This window comes from Sinocyclocheilus anshuiensis, unplaced genomic scaffold (genome assembly GCF_001515605.1).
Source record: "Sinocyclocheilus anshuiensis isolate Anshui unplaced genomic scaffold, SAMN03320099.WGS_v1.1 scaffold1895, whole genome shotgun sequence".
NCBI classification, from domain to species: Eukaryota; Metazoa; Chordata; class Actinopteri; order Cypriniformes; family Cyprinidae; genus Sinocyclocheilus; species Sinocyclocheilus anshuiensis.
In genome coordinates, this window is record NW_015549974.1 from 478692 (window position 1) to 498223 (window position 19532).

A 19532-nucleotide genomic window follows, 5' to 3' on the forward strand; every position below is an offset into this window, starting at 1 on the left:
AGCGCTTGATCAACGCCGCTGCTCCGCCAACTACAACGTTCAGCAAAACGTCAGAATAATCGAAATCCAGTAGAAGATTTTGTGGTGTGTTCTGCCGAATGTTCAGCAGTTCATCCCTGGTAAAACTGGAGTGCTGGAGGGGGGTTGCAGGAGGTGTGAATGGTGTTTGTTCAAACCTGCAATAAAACTAATTCAGATCGTCTGCAATTTGTTGATTCTCCACAGTGCTGGGGGATGGTGTCTTGTAATTGGTGATGTCTTTCAGAAAACAGAAACTGATATAAGATGTTACAGTTAGAGGTCGACCGATGTATCGGTTTTGTTAGTTGATTGCTGGAACTATCGGTTATCGGCAAAAATCCATGCCGATAGTTTTCTGGGTTGCGTCCATTGCTGGAGCGGCTGAGAAGGGTCTGCTGTCATTACACAGTGCGAGATCAACGCCGCTGCTCCGCCAACTACAACGTTCAGCAAAACGTCAGAATAATCGAAATCCAGTAGAAGATTTTGTGGTGTGTTCTGCCGAATGTTCAGCAGTTCATCCCTGGTAAAACTGATTGTGTTTGAGAAACAAAAAACAGGAAAAACTAACAAAAACAGTACAAACACTGGAGAGCCAAGCACTGAGGCGGCCGTGTGCGGCGCCATCTTACTTGCTAAACTATAAGACTATAAGACTATAACTATAAGACTATAACCCATTTTTTCATAAAGAACAAACTAAATTGTAATTAGTAGATTTTTATTTCCAAAACGAATCAAACTAATAAAAAATAAACATTGTTTACATACCAAACTCGTTCATTCAAAACTACGCCATCCTTGCTTAAATAAAGTTTGAATAGCCTGCACTACTAGTTTAAATTAACAGTATAATATAATTTGTGTAAGCCTATGAAATACACTTATATATCTCGTAATTACAGTTTAATCTACATTAAATACTAGCTTTAATGACAGCCCCACTTTGCACATGCACGTCAAACATCCACTACGTATTGGATCTGATGCTGATGCAGTGAGGACCTCTTGTGTTTTTGACCCCCTCATTGGAACGCTCCGTTTGAATAGGCGGGGCGGTTTGTAGATTCGGAAGTAAATGCCCACTGCTATGATTGGCTAACCGTTGTGTATGTTTGACAGCCTACATCCCTCACAGATGAACGCTGCTGTGTTTTAGGTTAAAAACGCATAAATACGTCAGCACTGATAGCCTTGTGGGCAGCGACATATGGTGCAGTTGCGCTTCGAATCCCGCCTCGTGGACCCTTCCCGATCCCGTCCTCCTCTTTGTCTCCCACTCACTTCCTATCAGATCTCCACTGTCCTATTAAGAAAAATGCAGAAATGCAAACAAAAAATGCATAAATCGGAACATATCAAGCAATCTGTAATAACAGACAAAGCAATAGTGACCACATAATAAAAACAGTTACTCACACTTGTGTGGTGCAACATCGGAGCCAATATAATCGCACAGCATTGTCTTTCTGAAAATCCTGCGTCGAATTATTTCTTGTTTGTAAATGAAATCTACAGTAAAATGCATTATCGTTTGGTTTCTGCGTAGACCTGCATTTGCCGCTCTTGCAAGCTGTGACATTGGCATAAATAAAACAGGAACAAAAACTTTATTGACTTAAATTAACTATGGCTAAAAATCAGAACCAGCCTTATATACTGTATTTGATCTGGAACTGGAACCCGACGACTTCCGTATCCCAAATGTGCTTTTGCTCTTGCTCTGGTTGATGTGTGCACACGCTCTCCCTGGATAAGTGCCCATACGACAAATCCCACCCATTATGATGTCATACAGGTCCATACTTGAAAAAAAAAAAACTTTCCAAAATGTATACGAACCCTGAAGGAATGTCTTTGGCTCAGAAATATTCAATCATACATCCAACTTGTTTTCTGAGACTTGTAAGCATTGGCTAAGTGATAAAATTACTACCTTTTATAATACTACAGAGTGTTAAGTTTTAATGCACACATTTTCGTTGTTTTTTCATCACCTCTAATTAATGAGTTTCAGCTGTGTCTCTGTATGTGTGCGACAGAGACAGAGAGTCTTCTTATACCTCTATGCTTCCTCAAAGTAATGTCTCAGTAGTGGGAATCCCAGAGGGGTTGAAATTCTTGCTTGAGTGGAACAGCACTGAAATCTTGTCAACTCTTCAGCCACAGCTCAATGGCCCATAAGCCCTTGCAATTTCTTTGATGGCTTCCACTATCTCTGTATAAGGGTTAGGTAATGTCCCTGCACTAGCAGCCCAATATTGGAAGTCACCTTCAAACGAAATAACCAACTGTGACAGCCACAACTGGCACTGCCGTAAGATTAAAGAGCCATTATGCAAAGCTAATCACTAGAAGAAAAGCACAGACCTGGAAATAAGCTTCCTATAACACGCAAAGAAGAAGAATCTCCTAGGAGCTTAATTTATGCACTATCAACAGCACCAAACAGAATTGCAAAAATCACACATTTCTAAAAGGTTTCACACAGGTTTTATGCCATTAGCTGAGCCAGAAGTTGACATATTAGACTGCTTAACCAAACAGTCACTGGGTCTCATTAATTAATAATTGCATGCATTATTTGTATGTATACTCACAGGAAAACTTCTCACAAAAAAAAAAACCTTAATCTGCCCAATTCACAACTTGTGTGCACACATTAATTTGTTCTTAACCTTGTTCTAATGTTAATTAATTTAAATTATTCTAAATGATCAACTGTGTGTCTAGTAATTTGCATAAAACACACCCAAACCATCTTCATGAAATATCCTTAAAGTGTCCTATAAAATTGTGGTAACACTTTAGTATAGGGACCAATTCTCATGATTAACTATTTGCTTATTAGCATGCCTATTATTAACATTTTGGCTGTTTATTAGTACTTATAAAGCACATATTCAGCATGTCCATATTCTACACCCCACAATCCTACCAAATACCTAAACTTAACAACTACCTTACTAACTATTAATAAGCAGCAAATTAGGAGTTCATTGAGGCATAAGTCATGGTTAATGGTTTGTTAATAGAGAGAAGTGGACCTCAAAAAAAAGTGTGATGTGAAAAATTTTATCAGTGATCTGTGATTTTATAAGGTGATCGAGAGTATGTGATTTCAATTGTTCCTACATTCTTTTTTTTTTTGTGTGTAAATTTAGAATAAATTTTAGTATGAAAGTTATTGATATATCATGATTTGTTCATGAAAACATTCATGCACATTTCCTGCACAAATCTGTGTGTATGCATGATTAGTAAATGAGACCCACTGTTTAGAAATTTGAGGAGAAATCAACCTACAATGGGTTACTTTGTCATCTCAATAAAATTAAACTGAGATGAAGGAGGTATGACACTCGTCACCTTTCTGTGTTGTCTAAGGAAGTGTTTCTCATAGCAGTTTCTCATTTGAGAGCCTCTTATTACTGTGCTGTCTCAGTCTGTTGACAGTGAGTGATTAATGACAACAGGTCACGACTCCACTGTCTACTTGTCCACTGTTTAACAAATGAACCTCAGGCTGGCAGAATGGGACAATTTAAGGGTGACAAAAGACCACTGAAACCCAATGAAACCCAATCTGAATTCACTAAAAGGAAATCTAGACAGTCCTTAAGTGTGATTTACATAAACCATATGCTAATTATTGATAAAAAAATTAAATGATGGGTGAAAGAAACATGTTTTTTTTTTCATTCTGTATTTCCTGTGCTCCATTATCTCACTCATTGTTTTATTATGACAATCTAATTTAACAAATGCTTGTTACTGAGGGAAAAGGAGGAAGAGTGTTTGTGTGCTGTGGTACTGAGCCGGACCTCAGTCACGGTTAGCGTGGGCAGTTGTCTGAACGTGTGTATTCCTTGTCTGTTTTCGCACTGCAACAAGAGCTCTGCGGCTGAAAGAAAGCTCTGTTACAGCTGGGAAAAGCTTATTTGAAAGGGTTGCTGAAAAAATGGTCCATACTGGTTTACGTTCTTACTTGGTCATTCTCTGTTTATCTCTTTTTGTGCTCTGTATCACAGACACTTATACACTCTTTAAAAACTACAATACGTTTAATTTGAAATTCAAATGAGTGCATTTATGGTGGCATGAAAAGTATGTGAAATGGATTTCTGCCTGAATGTTTATAGAATTTGGATTTTGATAGCAATAGACAAGTTATAATATATTGATAGCTCTAACCAAGCAATGCTTTACTTTTTCAGAGCTCATCAAATGGTGTGACAGTGGGAACTCCAAATACTGCCACCATCACCATCTTGTCTAATGACAATGCCTTCGGAATAATTTCCTTCAACTCGGTAAGTTTCTTTCTCCGTTATTTCTTCAATGAACAGCGGGAAGAATCTGTTCAGAGCGTGCTGAAGAGGGTTGACTGTAAGCCTGAACTGTTTTCACTTGTTTGTGGGGGGGGGGTAATTAAACTCAAGGGAGTGGGAAGAGGGGTCAGTGGATGGGAAAGTGAGAGTGAGGGGAGTGTTGTGGGTCAGATGCCTGAGAGGAAAGGTTGCTGAGATGGGAGTTCAGGGAAACTACGGAGCTGCTAAGAATTTGAAGAAAAAAGGCAAGCAATTTACTGAATGGATTAGCTGGTTAATGATATATATTTCAATGTTGTTATGGAAACCAACTGCTCTTTTTTTACCATTACAAAAAATTGTAAAAAATATTTATAAAAAATAAAAAATATTTATTATTATTTGTTTGCAAAGCAATAAACAAACAAATAAATTAATAATAGTCCCTGGTGCTGGCTTGATTTCACTGAAAGCATCACTGATCATATCACATATCACTGATGTGCTGAGAAATATCACCTGTCCCTGGGACAGCAACAACAACAACAAAAAAGTCAGGAAAGTGGCCCACCTTTTTTAGCCAATCAGAAGAACCAATCAGAAAAGCCTTCTCTGCTATTTACATATTCAGGTTTGCTGAGATCAAATTGGTTGTCATGTTTTGAAAAGCAGGGTTTTGGTAAATAAGGTGTTTTTATGTTAGCAAAATAGTGAAAGTTTATTCGGTAACATCGCTTTACATTTGCATTCCTTTTAACTTACAGTCATATAATGTTGTTTCCTATTAATGTTTTATAAACTGTCTGAATATGTATGCATTGTTACATTTCTAAATAAAGTACTTTGACTGTATATATTATAGGGCACTGGTGTCCATTCCTGCTCCTGGATGGCCACTTTCCTGCAGAGTTTAGCTCTAACCTAACTGACTAGGGCTGCATCTTAATATGCATACTTCCCTACTATACAGTAGGTTGAAGACAGTTTGTGAAATTACCAGTATGACCGAATTTATAGTATTTGTGAAACAGTAGGCAAAAAGGATGACATAATGACATAATACTTATAAATGTGTACTATCCCATGAGGCCACGGAAGAGGAGTTCTTAATGTTAGTGAAACAATGCAGCTGAAGCTGTAAGTCACATGGAAATGTAGGATGTCCAGATTACATTCATGCTACACACATTCATACTATATAGAATAATCATTGATGCTCACAAAGTACTATTTCAAAGAAGTACCTACTTGGAGAGGATGCCAGAACAGACATAGTCTAAGTTTCTAATAATTCTGAAGTTTGAGATTAGTTGGTTCGGATGTGTTTATTTAGGGTTATAGCTAAACTCTACAGGACCTTGTCACTCCAGCAGCAGGATTGGACACTCCTGCTACATGACATCTCATCTTGTTTCTGATATCCCTCATTTCTAATTCTTTTCAGTACATATGTAAATCAGTGAATGATGTTTTTTTTTCTCTCTCTGTTTAGACCTCCCTAATTACTGTGGAGGAGCCAAGAGGTAGAAGCCAGTATGTGCCTCTCACTCTCCTTCGAGAGAAAGGAACCTATGGTACTGTAACTGTCAACTTTGAGGTGAGCATTGCCAGACAGTTTGTAACTCTGCTTAAAAAAAAGATTATATTGCAAAATATCTATATCTATCTATCTATCTGTCTATCTATCTATCTATCTATCTATCTATCTATCTATCTATCTATCTATCTATTTATCCATCCATCCATCCATCCATCCTTAATTATTTATTAATTCACAGATTTTTGGAGGTCCAAACCCTGCAATTGAGGATCTCAGTCCAGACATGGGGAACATCACTATTCCTCCTGGTCGTGCTGTTGTAGTTTTCAGCATCATGATACAAGATGACAAGGTACGGTTTCTTTGTTAAATAGACATAAAAGAGATCACATGAATAATGATAGCTTAAAGTTAATGTGAAACCAGTTTTTTTCCATAGTGTGGCATATCTCTTAGAGGAAAAAAAAAATATTGATTAATGATTTCATGTCAGAGAAACCATCATTCTGAGGAAAAAAACTGTTGCCAAGTAAATTCACAATAAGTGAATGACTAAATGAACATAGAAGATGTTCTGCATTAATCTATCATAACGTGTTGTTTTTGATCTCACATGTCCACTAGCTTCCAGAAGATGATGAGATCTTCACAGTGCGGTTGACAGAAGCAGCTGGCGGAGCTTTACTCGATCCTAACAGAAGCAGTGTGCAAATCAAGATCTCCCGTAATGATGCTCCCATCCGCTTCTCCAAACCCACACTGGTTGTCCCGGAGAACATTGGTGTAATTTCTCTTAGCATTACACGTGGTAGAACTGAGGATGGTCTTCTGATCGGTTCTGATGACAGAATGGTGTCTGTGACCTATACAGTCATTACAGGCAATGGGTCGGCCAGTGCTACTCCACTGGCGGACTTTGTGGATCTACAATCAGAGAGGATGGTTGTTTTCCCTCCAGGTGTCCATGAAACAGAACTCCACTTCAACATTAAAGATGACACCATTCCGGAGATTGCAGAATCTTTCCAAGTGGTTCTTTTGGAAGATAACTTATTGGGTGATGCAGTGCTGATGACTCCAAGTGTTGCACTCGTGACCATTGAGCCCAATGATAAGCCTTATGGAGTCCTGTCAATCAGTCCTTCCCCCATACAACCCCACATCATCAATGAAGACCTGAACCCGATGTGAGTAGAGTACTGTTTAAAGCAGAAATATTCAACCCTGTGTCTGTACACCCACTGTCCTACAGAGATTTGCTCCAGCCCTAATCAAACACACATGAACCAGCTAATGAAAGTCCTCAGGATCACTTGGAAAATCACAAGCATGTGTGTTGGAAATGAACTTTGCAGGACAGTGGTTCTCCAGGAGCTGGGTTGAAGACCTGGTTTATAGTGTTACAACACTTGCATTAACAGGTCATTATTTAATTAATAGTGGGTAACTTGTCTTGGTTATAAATCATAGTCCTTCTATCCTATCCCAAATGCACATGGCAGGTTGGCACTCTTTCTGAAATCACATTACACTGTCTTCACTCCCATTAGTAGTTACTAATTTAATTTTTTTGTGGCAGTTTTATTTACAATATAAATTGTTCCAAATTGTTTTTTTTAATTTATAAAATTAATGAATATAATATATGAAGAGTTCATTTGCAAAAACAGATAACTCAGTTTTTAACTATTGTTTTTCATTGTATATTCCAAATAATCTCAATCAAACTACAGTTGGGTTATTTTGATTAGGTAAAAAATTACTAAAAATACAGATAACACAATAAAAACATGACAAAATAATAAAAAACATGATTTTTGAGAATTATCTGTTTTTGCAAATAAACTCTTAGTATGCATCTATACAGTACCATTCAAAAATTTGGTCAGATTTTTTAAATGTTCTTAATAAAAATTATCTTATGCTGACCAAAACTGCATTTATTTGAACAAAAATACAGTAAAACAGTAATATTGTGAAATATTGTATTGTTACAGTTTGAAATAACTGTTTTATATTTTAATATTGTTTTTGGTGATGGCAAAGCTGATTACTCCAATGTTCAGTGTCATATAATCCTTCAGAAATCATTCTAATACTGTATGATGATCTGCAACTCAAGAAATTATTTTAAATTATTATATCAATTTTGAAAACAGTCATAACTTTTAATATCAAAAGAGCATTTTTTGAAACATTATAAATGTCTTTACTGTTACTTTTGATCAGTTTAATGCATCCTTGCTGAATAGTATTAATTTACTGACCCCAAACCTTTTAAAGGGGTCATATGATGCTTTTTTAAAGATCATTATTTTGTGTATTTGGTGTAACAGAATATGTTGACATGCTTTAATGTCCAAAAAACACATTATTTTTCAAATACTGTACATTATTGTAGGTCCTCTATGCCCCGCCTCTCTCAAACGCTTCGTTTTCTACAAAGTCCCTCCTTCTGACAAGCGCAGTCTGCTCTGATTGGCCAGCTGACCCAGTGCATTGTGATTGGCCGAACACCGCAAGCACTCGTCGGAAATGTAACGCCCCTTACCATAATCGCGAGCTTAATCTTTCAAAATAAATGTAAAGACAGTAAATAATGTCATTAGTTTTACCATCAGTTCAAGCCCGAAAGGGGAACAGACACAGTAATGATGCAGTACACAAGCCGTGGTTAAGACAGCTGACTCTACTGTGATGTGACACTGTCTCTCTCGCTCTCACACACACACGCGCGCGCACACACACACACGATGTGCAAAACTCCGTATTTGAACAGTCAGTAGCAAATACTTAAACTAGTAACAAAACATACTTACAGTCGCTGATTCAGAAGCGCCAGATTGTCATAGCAAAGTCAGAATTACCTCCTCTTGACATGGCTGCTTCAACACTAACTGCGGTTACTGAAACCACGCCTTCTTTCTTTGCGTGCACATTTGGGCGCATTATGCAAATATTCCCACATAGTGACCTAGATATGTGGGGGCGTGTTAGAACGAGCCGTTTTAGGGGGGTGTGGCAGAGTCTTAACTCTGATAAAGAATATCTCTTTGGTTTTGAGACTTTAGTCTTTGCAACTTCAGGGATCTTATCTATTCACGAACAGCTTGTAACACTCCAAAGAGAAAGGAAAACTTGAAATTGCATCATATGACCCCTTTAACAGTAGTGTATGCTATATAAGATATCATAAATTATAATTACTGTAGAAATACTGGTATCATTATTCAGTTTTCAGCTGGTATTTTGTCTTTTTTATGTGGTATTTTATTTTTAGTAATGTCAGATACATTACTTGTACCGGTAACTGGTCATCCTAGTCTGGTTTAGCATAGACTTAATACGAATCTGATTAGGTGTTGGCGTTTCTGAGTGAGATTCGTTTTTTTATGTTGTTATCCACAATATCTGTAATATCTCTAATCTGTGTTTCTCTGTTTCAGATACAAAGGCATCATCATTGTGAGGAACGGAGGAACTCATGGAGCTGTTTCAGTTAGGTGGAATATAACAAGAAACTCCACGGATAGGACTCCAGTCTCTGCCGACCTTAATCCTGCATCAGGTACCCTGAGGTTTGCTGAGGGCCAGATGAATACTGTGCTGCCTTTAAATATCACTCAGGACAACCTTCCAGAAGAGGCAGAAGCCTTCATCCTCAGACTGATCCCAGGATCTGAACAAGGAGGGGCCGAAGTGGATGAGCAGATGGAAGTGAGTGCTTGGCTTGTGATTGGTTTTTAGTTTAATGCATTTAGAGAATGTGTTTGGATTGCAGATCATAGATCGGTGGTGGATTTAGTTATGAAAGATGAAAGTGCAAGTTGACGTTGATGACAGCTTGAAGCGCTCTCTTTAATTTTTGGAAGGAAAATGTTGTTATTCATAATGTGCCCAGGCACTGGTTGTCTTACATGTTGACATGTCACCCACTGTGATGATATTCTAGACTTTTATGCTTAGTTTCAGACAGCCATGGTAGCAGATCCCTTTTGGACCTCACTCGGAGGCTTGTGGTGAGACATCCAGGGAGGTTGTTGTCTTACTCTGGCTCATACCCCTCGTCAAGGAAGGAAGTTCCCAGATCAGAGCTGGTTCTTAGTTACCATCTGGGCAGCACTTAGTCCGTTTAAAGCGGATGTGGCGTAAAATGAGACACATGTGTCTCTCTGGCACAGCGGCATCACAGACTGCTGGTTACACTGAGTGTCACTTGGGTGTTCCCTTCATGTGGTCCCAGCACAAAATAGCCCACAGCAGAGCCTGTGGGTGGCTGGGTGTTCTCTTTATAACTTGTCTGTTGCGAGTTTGATTATGCGTGGAAGGAGAGGATAAATCCGACCCAAGTTTATGTTTAAACCTATCAATTACCCATAAGTGTGATCATAAGTTTAGGATAGCTGAATTGACTCTGCAGGATGTGACGACTAATTGTGAAGAGCTTATTTATGTCAGCTGTTCCTAAATTCACTGAAAAAAGTACTACAAATATTTAGAGAGGTCTTGTGCCTTGGTCTGATGAGGCTTGGGTAAATGACAGAGTCATAAACTAGGTCATGAATGCTATTTTTACACTCTTGTGAGGTCTAATGAAAGAGAAGGGCTTTCTGTGATTGGTTCACTGTAAGTTTTACACAGATAGTCTAATGTTACGTTCACTGTAATGAGTGGTGAGATTTGTTTATTGCTATGTGTTACAGGTTTCAATATAGAGAGGAAAAGATCAGGTTATTTTAGAGTTCATCACAAGAGGAAACAGAATTTTAAAGCAATGCTTTGGTTGCAAAGGTTTTTTTTCTATTAAAAGCATCTGTAATTTTTTCCTCAATGTTATGGTTGAAGTTACAAAACAAAACTGATGTTTACAGTAATTTGTTTTCATTGGAAATCTGGGCAAGACAGTTCAGAGGATTTGAAATGTCAGAAATGTGTAAATGTTTTGTGCGAGTGAACAGAAATGTGCTTGTAATTTTGTTAAATAGTTTATATTTTTCCATTCAAAAACAGCTTTATGTGAGCGTAACGTAACCAATACATGAGCTTTGAAGTTGTCTAAGTCCTCTTTTTGGCAGTGGGACTACAGTATTAGAAGAATTAACCTCTAGTTGTGCAATACCAATGTATAATCCTTAAAGGGATAGTTTATGCAAAAAAAGAGCATTCTGTCATTTACCCACCTTCATGTCGTTCCAACCCTGTATGACTCTTTCTGTTTGTTTTGACAATGGAAGTCAATGGTTACCAAAACTGTTTAAATACCAACATTCAATACAAATATCTTCTTTTGTGTACCACATACTTCCAAAACATTATGCATGTTAATGCATATTCTGAAGAAATTTCATGCCCCATAAGTGCATTACTGTATGTTCGGTTGCTGAAACAACCTGAAAGACGAGTAATTGAAATGATTGTTTAATCGTCTGTAACCTTCCTGTAAGGAAACCTGAAGTCAATATGTTGTTCTTACTTCACAGATGGTGTTCTTCATTCAGGACAGTGATGATGTCTATGGTCTATTTGGCTTTCATCCAAGAGAGAATCAAAGTATTCAGAGTCAACCAGAGGGACGCTTCCTGTCGCTTAGTTTCCTCAGAGAAGGGGGGACCATGGGAGAGGTGCGACTTACCCTATCTGTCCTCTACATACCTGCCAGACCACTGGACCCATCACGAGCCAGGGATGGGGTGCTGAATGGAACAAGTGTCAACAGTGTGCTGTTCAGTTCCAGTCAGTCACGAGCTCAACTCATCTTGCCAATACGCAATGATGCCTTCTTGCAGAACGGGGCTCATTTCCTGATTCAGGTAGGATATGTCAGGTAGGATATGTAAAAAAGTAAATTGAGGTTTCTGAGGTTTGAGGTGAAGCTTCTTTTTTTTTTAAATAACTGAGGCCTGCTATCTAAAAACGTAATCAGTTTTTTTGTTCATTAATTAGCAATGTTGCGATGGTTTACACTACACTTTAAAAGTTTGGAGACAGTAAGTTTTTATTATTATTATTATTATTAAGAAATTAGTAATTTTATTTATCATGGCTGCACTAAATTGATCAAAGACATTTGTAATGTTCCAAAAGGTTTGAATTTCAAATAAATGCTGTTCTTTCAAGCTTTCTATTCATTAAAGAATCCTGAAAAAATATTAGCCAGTAAAAGTTTTCAACCCTGATAAGAATAAGAAATGTTTCTTGAGCACCAAGTCAGCGTATTAGAATGATTTCTGAAGGATCATGTGACACTAAAGACTGGAGTAATGGCTGCTGAAAGTTAAATCACTGGATTTAAATTGTATTTCAACATATAGGGATAGTTCACCCAAAAATGAAAATTAGTCCATTATTTACTCACCCTCAAGCCATCTCTCCGAAATTCTTCTTTACAAATCCTAGTTTTGTACTTCTAATTCGTGACCATTGTTTTGATCTCTACCCTGCGCTTCCGCGTTCGTCTCTTCTGAGCGGCGCATGCGCAACGCCGACGTCTTACGACATCTGCCCGGAGCTGCTTCCGTGTACAACATTGAGTGCAAGCTAGATTAAATTGATTATTACTTTTTAAATATGGTTATTTTTCCTACAAAATACATCGATTCGCTACAGGAGGCCTTTTTTTCACCCCCCGGAGCCATGTGAGGCACTTTATATTATGGATGGATGCGCTTTATTTCACTTCTTTTGGACTGATGCACTGCAACACCCGCTGACTGCCATTAAACAGCTTGAAAGATCAAAGACAATTTTTTATATAACTCCAACTGGATTCGTCTGAAAGAGGAAAGTCATATACACCTAGGATGCCTTGAGGGGGAGTAATTCATGGGCTATTTTTCATTTTTGGATGAATTAACCCTTTAACACAGATTACAGTTATTTTAAATTGTTTTAATATGTCACATTATTACTGTTTTTACTGCATTTTTGATAAAATAAATTCAGCCTTGGTAAGCATAAGTAAATTCTTTCAAAAACCATAAAAAAGTGTAAGGCTTCTGGCTTGTCACAGGATTTATGTTGTCTTACTGATTAAAGGTGCAATAGGTGATTGTCTGGTTGAAAGTCTCTTCACATCCCGATAGCAATCATTAAGTTAAGTGGTCTAAATGTATTTATCTGTATTTATGTATTCTGTGGATGGCGTAGGACCAATAAATGTTCGTCCAATTAAAATGCTCGGACCGAGCGTTTTGATTGGACGAACATTTCTTGGTCCTTACTAACTGTACTATAAAGTTTTCTCACCGGTGAATGACATATGATCATGATGTTGCCCAGCGGTTCCCAATTCCAGTCCTTGCGCCCCCCACCCCCACCCCCCTGCATATTTTGCATGTCTTGCTTAGTTAACACACCTGATTCAGATAACCAACTCGTTAGAAGTGAGCTACGTGCATGAACTGTGTTCCGAATTGACATGCTCCCTACACAGTGTTCTTTGCTCCCTACTCGCTGAGCTGGGGAAATCCGTTGAATTTGAAGTCACGGATTTGAACTGAGCAGCGTCTTCACACACAGATGAAACTTACTAGAGAAGTGTGACATAATATACCTCTGTAAATAAATACTATTTAAATTTACGTCTCACACACTTTACGGAACATACATGGCGGAATATCCGGTGATGTCCACTTCGCAGGGCACTTACGGTTGAATAGAACAAACATCATCTCTGGTATTCTGGTCTGTGAGCGTATATGCGTTCAGGGGACGTGGCTTTGGACGGCGATTGCAGGGAGGGTGGGACGTTCGCTTTCAGTGCTATCAGGCTAAAGTTAGCATTTTCCAAGATCTGCACCTTTAAGTGAAGCATTACAAGAGCCCTTGAAAAAGAGCAAACATGCTCTCATAGCATCTCAGAAGATGATGACCAAGCATGTGAAGTGCTTGTTTGACAGGCAGAGCAGTTATTGTTATAATTGCAATCAACATCAAGCTTTCAAAAAAGACGCGGCACGTGCCATATTTTCCAATTGTTCTGCGGGTACATGATAATAGGGTTTGGTGAGAAGCGAAGCCAAGTCAAGATTGTTCATTAAATAATATGTTAAAACATTATTTAACAACTCTGTGATACTTTTGTGTCTTTTTTAAAAGCTTGATGTCGATTGCCAAAAATTGCCATTATATGGACAATCATGCACAGGACTTTTTTTTTTTTTAATCACTTAAAAAAATGGTCCAAAATGAGAAAGAAAGGGCATACTGTCACGGACACGGGTGTGTGGAGGCAGGCAGGACGACGAGGATGACAAGGATTCCAATAATGACATTTATTGTAGACACAACAAGGCAGGTTCAGGTAGGTGAGACACACACTCGGGGTAACATTAACAATAACCGCCAATGCTCAGACAGACAGGAACTAATATGTGGTGGATAATTAGTGGCAGACAGGTGAGCACAATGAGGGTAATTAATGATTAGTACGGGCTAAACCAACACAAAGGGAAGAAACCACAACAAACAGTCCACAGGGGCGTTACACATACGATATTTGAACAACACAAGGGTAAATGATGACACAATTTTCAGTTTTGGGTGAACCATCCCTTTAAAAGAATTTAACATTTCCAACTGACAGTTATTGTTTGCTTTTTGAAATTGTTAAAAACAGTTGTGTTAACAGGTAATGGATTCATGTTTTTCATTAGTTGGACAGTGTGCAGTTGGTTTACATCTCCCCACAAATCCCATCTGTGAGTCCTCGCTTTGGAGGAGCTTTGAACATCTCCCTGATCATCACACCGGAAATTGCTAATGGAGAGATTGGCTTCACCAGTAATCAGACAGTGGTGGCGCTGGAACCAGAAGATTCAAACATCAGCTTGGTATAAAATACTTTACTGGACAATTTTTTCTTTACATATTTCAAAATTCTAAATTTAAATATTTAATTTGGTGTTGGAAATCAGGAAAAAAACACATTTTAATATGGTCTCAGACTTTTGTATCCTACTGTATTCTTGGATGAAGAAATTATGTGAAAAATGATGTGAAAATGATTCTCTCTGTCTCTAGATAACTCTTCAACTGAGGCGAGATGGGACGGATGGCCAGGCAGTGGTCTTCTGGAGTCTGCGGCCCACTGGCGAGAACAGAGAAGATGTCACTGAGGGTGACATTTCACCTTTCACTGGATCGGTCAGGTTCCTCTCAGGACAAAGTGAAGCAGTGATTAACATCACTGTAATGGCGGACAATATCCCAGAGATCAATGAGACCGTCATTCTTACATTAGACAGGTCTGTTTAACTTGTTATAATGACATTGAGATGTTTTAAAGGGTGATTTAAATCCAAATACTTTTTGGATCCATTATATTGTATGGTGGATCAAAGTGTTGATTGCCTTCTGAAGTTTTACCTGATGACCCCTTTCAGTCTTTTCTTTTAATCTGGGAATTATCTTGTAATCATTGTGCTGGGACACTCTTTGTCCTCTCTTCACTCTCCCTTCGCAGGGTAGAAACCGCTCGCTTTGTAGTGTACTTCGGGTAAGTGCGTACTAGAAAGACTGTGCCTTATTGTGTGCTGTGAATCAACTCTTTATGTGGAAAGCATCCACTCTGAACTTTCAGGGGCTCTGTCTTAAGGTTTCGATGGGGTATGTCTCTTTTATCTGGGTGTGTGAAATGAATAGTAAGAGTGTGTTTGTATATGTTGGGGGTGACCACACTTGGATGCAGGCAAACGCTGCTTGTACTCATTTAGCACCTCATTTACGGAGTTCCTTTATCCTGTCCTGTAAAAACATCAGTGTTTGTATGCATGCAGCACATCCTCTGAATGCATTTGTTTAGAACACTTCTCCTGCAAGCTCTTTGTCAGCCATTTTACTAATTATCTGGTGCCTTCAGTGCTGGCTCAGACCAAGCCAAGCTCGGTTTATAAACAAGACCCCTGCTGAGAAGGGAGGATAGTGGGTTGCTCTATAACATGACTTGTCAAATCAGCATAACCAAGAGGCATTAGGCCAAGCAATTTGAGACCCTTTCAAATGCTGGCGTGACCACACATATCCAAAATATGAATCTGGCAAATATTTTGTCATAGAATACTGGTAATCATTTTCCCTTATATCATGCATTTTATGTCATATAAATCAGCCCATACTGCTTAAAACAAAATATGATTGTGCATTATAATCTACCATACTGTAATATATCATAGTAGATTTTTTCTGCTTTCTAATAATATAACTTCACAGTGTGACCAAACTGTAACATATGATTGTCACCATATTGCTGTACAGGACAAATGTGGACAACCAGATACTTAAACCGGGTTTCACTAGCCGAGAAATTGTTATTCTGGAGAACGATGACCCTGGAGGAGTATTTGAGTTTTCACCAGTCTCTAAAGGACCTTGGTTTATCAGTGTAAGACATAGTTCATTCATTCAGATTAAATGTTCTTTATTTTCTTATTTAATATTATTTTTATTGAATTATTAATATTTTATAATCATTTTAAAATTAAACATCGAGATTAAGTTCTAATTTTATGAATATATGACTGTATACTTTGTAAATGGTCACCAGTATAATTAGTATAATATAGTCCCTATTTTCATTCATCAATAGTCAGTAGTCATACAGATTGACAAATTAATTAAATGTTAAATAGAATATTAAACTATTAGACTATTAAATAGACTGTAGTACACTGACCATTGACAAACACATGACAGTTATATTTTCATAAAAATTATAACTTAAAATTTTAATTTATAAAATCTTGATGTTGAAAATACAAATAAATACAGAATAAATATTATGAATATTTTTTTATGTATGTGTAAACAAACACCAAAATGTAAAATGATTTTAAATGGAGTTTAGCATGTAACTTTCTTTTATGTTTTTCATTGCATTTACTTGAACATCTGACATGTTTGGATGATTTGTTGGCTATGCAGGAGGGGGAAACAGTTGAACTGAGGGTGATCAGAGAGCAGGGGCAGCTGTTAAACCAGCTCATAAGATATACAGTGATTCCTTCTGGAAATGCTCAGTTCTATGGGGCCACGGGGATCCTAGAGTTCCAGCCAGGGGAGAGAGAGGTGATGGTGGCCCTGGTAGCCAAGCCTGATGGGATACCAGAGGTAAGTACTCAGGACTAATGATTAAGGCTCACTAACATTTATTATAATAATATGTCCTCTAATTAAATGATCCTGTGTTACATGAAGGATGATCTACATAGTTCCTTACTTCCCTTAATGTTAGGATTCCTTTAACACTTCACAAATGTTTGGAAATTCAAAATGTAAGTAAACCTGACTCCTAAAAGATCGTCTGATGTTTTGTCTTCAGCTAGATGAGATGTTCTCAGTGGTCCTTAGTAGCCACAGCACACCAGCTAGTCGCCTTGGGAACCGAAGGCAGGTCAGCATTACCGTGCGTAAGAGTGATGACCCATTTGGGGTCATTGAGTTCATTCAGCCTGGCTTAGACTTCACCATCAATGAAAGCAAAGCCATGGATACTCAGTCAGGTAAGGAGATCTATAAGCTACAGCTCCTGGTCACTTAACTTTCTTTTCTTTTAGAATCTGTTTAAAATAACATCATTATGTATGATAGCATCCTACCCCATTGGGAGAAGCAGGGGTAGGTTTGGGAACGTGTCAGTCTTCTGGATTCTTGAGCCAACCTATTCGGGAGACATCAACCCAGTGCAGGGTGAGATCGTCTTTGCTGAAGGGGAGTATCTGAAGAACCTCACCCTATTTTCTATGCCAGATGAGGTAAGCTTTAGCAGTTCATAATATCATAAGTAGATACTTATGTTTAAAGGAGAAGCATGTCTGTAGTACAGATTCATTTTTTGTTTGATGCAGATCCCAGAGAAAACTGAAAATTTCACCATCACCCTTCTGAATACAACGGGTGGAGCAAGACTAGGAAGCATTCTCAGTGCAAGCTTAAGCATTCGTGAGAATGATGATCCAATATATTTTGATGGTATGTTGGTCATTCAATACAATATACTTATTAATTTGAGGACAAAAGGGGCTTTCGCACCAGAGGAACCTTTTCATAGTTCCTAGAACTATTGGTGGAAGTTCCCGCTTTTTGGCATGTTCGCATCGCAGGAACTACGAATGTATTTAGTTCTAGGAACTCCGTTTGGGGGAATTAAATTAGCTCCTACTTCAGAGTAGGGTCTACAACAGTTCTATAGGAACTACCAGTGACGTAAGTGTACGCTGATCGGCCAAACGCATATGAAACACCGGCTACCCAGCATTTTTAAAAAGCCGTGTAAAAATATTTACTCCACGAGCATGGAAAACATTTGCAAATTTGTAAATGCTGCGAATAAAGACATCGCTGTTAGCCGCTTCAGAGTTCCTGCTGCGAATGCAGCCAGGAAAATGGTCCGAGGGAGAAATTGGTACTCTAGGAACCATCATGCTGGCTGTTCTTAGAACTACGCAAGTTCTTAAAACTACACAGTGCGAAAGCCCCTAAAAAGGATACAGTGGTATGGAAGCCCATTTCTGCCACTGAATTCAAAATAAAAAAAGGTAATTGCGAATGTTTCTCTCACAACTGAGATATAAACTTGCAATTGCGAGTTATAAAGTAAGAATTGTGAGATATAAACTCGCAGTTCTGAGAAATTAAGTCAGAATTGCAAGATATAAACTTGCAGTTCTGACTTTTTTCATAAACTCGCAATTGCGAGAAAGAAACTTTTTTTCCCCTCAGAATTGAACGTTATAACTCTCAATTGGGAGTTTATATCTCAGTCAGAACTGCAAGAAAAAAAGACAGAATTGCGAGATATAAACTCGCAATTGCGAGAAAAAGTCAGAATTATGAGATGCAAACTCGCATTTGTGAAAAAGTCAGAGTTGAGTTTTTATCCCACTTTAAACTCGCAATTACAAAAAAAAGTCTGAATTGTCAGATAAAAAGTCGCAATTACCTTTTAAAAATTTTTTTATTCAATGGCAGAAACAGACTTCCATACAATAAAGCCTGTTTCTGCCTCTTGAGTTAAAAAAATGTGAGCAATAAAGTAATAAAGTTAGGGATGTCCCCGACTATGGATTTTCAAAGTCAAATCGGAATTTTCGAATCTTGCCGATAGTCAACTGATAGTCGAATCATATGTTTGGGGTCGGGGCAAAATACATTACCAAGAGACAGTCATAATTACTGACGTTAACACACAGGGAAAATGTGCAACGGACGCCTCGCAGATACAAAAATAATGTTTTATGTTTTGATTAAAAGATAGTTAACATTAAACGTCAGCGACATTCACAACATTTTTTACAATAGTGCTCTCATTATAACATTATGTATATGACAGTAGTTTTTAATGTTCTGCATTTCTGTTTTGAGCTGCGCGCGCTGAAGATGACCAGTAGAATGAAGCATTTGTTAGCAGGTTTTTAATCAGTGGGATTTAACTCATCATTTATCTCATATAGAATATGCTTCATTATTTATACAACATAATGTTAAAATTATGATTTATAGGCTATCTGCACAAAATGCCCCGAATGCACATGAACATATCTGCGCGGCTCTGAATTAACTCCTTTTGTGGACGCGTTTTTCACGCAACAACGTGCAGAAACACGGCAACTAAACTCTAAAAATTCACAGCGTTTTATTATAATAGTGTTCTCATTATAATGTTA

The 19532-nt window shown here is 38.0% G+C and overlaps 1 protein-coding gene across 1 annotated transcript in view; it reads left to right on the top strand.

Moving 5' to 3' along the window:
* The window catches only part of LOC107660972 (G-protein coupled receptor 98-like), a 135506-nt gene that overhangs the window by 22849 nt on the left and 93125 nt on the right, over positions 1-19532 (top strand). The window contains exons 4-16 of the mRNA XM_016450410.1: positions 4239-4334; positions 5824-5928; positions 6110-6223; positions 6496-7058; positions 9318-9588; positions 11352-11681; positions 14526-14702; positions 14893-15116; positions 16126-16252; positions 16792-16977; positions 17189-17369; positions 17458-17621; positions 17715-17838. Coding sequence (XP_016305896.1) covers positions 4239-4334; positions 5824-5928; positions 6110-6223; positions 6496-7058; positions 9318-9588; positions 11352-11681; positions 14526-14702; positions 14893-15116; positions 16126-16252; positions 16792-16977; positions 17189-17369; positions 17458-17621; positions 17715-17838 — 2662 coding nt within the window. The remainder of the gene's footprint in view (positions 1-4238; positions 4335-5823; positions 5929-6109; positions 6224-6495; positions 7059-9317; positions 9589-11351; positions 11682-14525; positions 14703-14892; positions 15117-16125; positions 16253-16791; positions 16978-17188; positions 17370-17457; positions 17622-17714; positions 17839-19532) is intronic.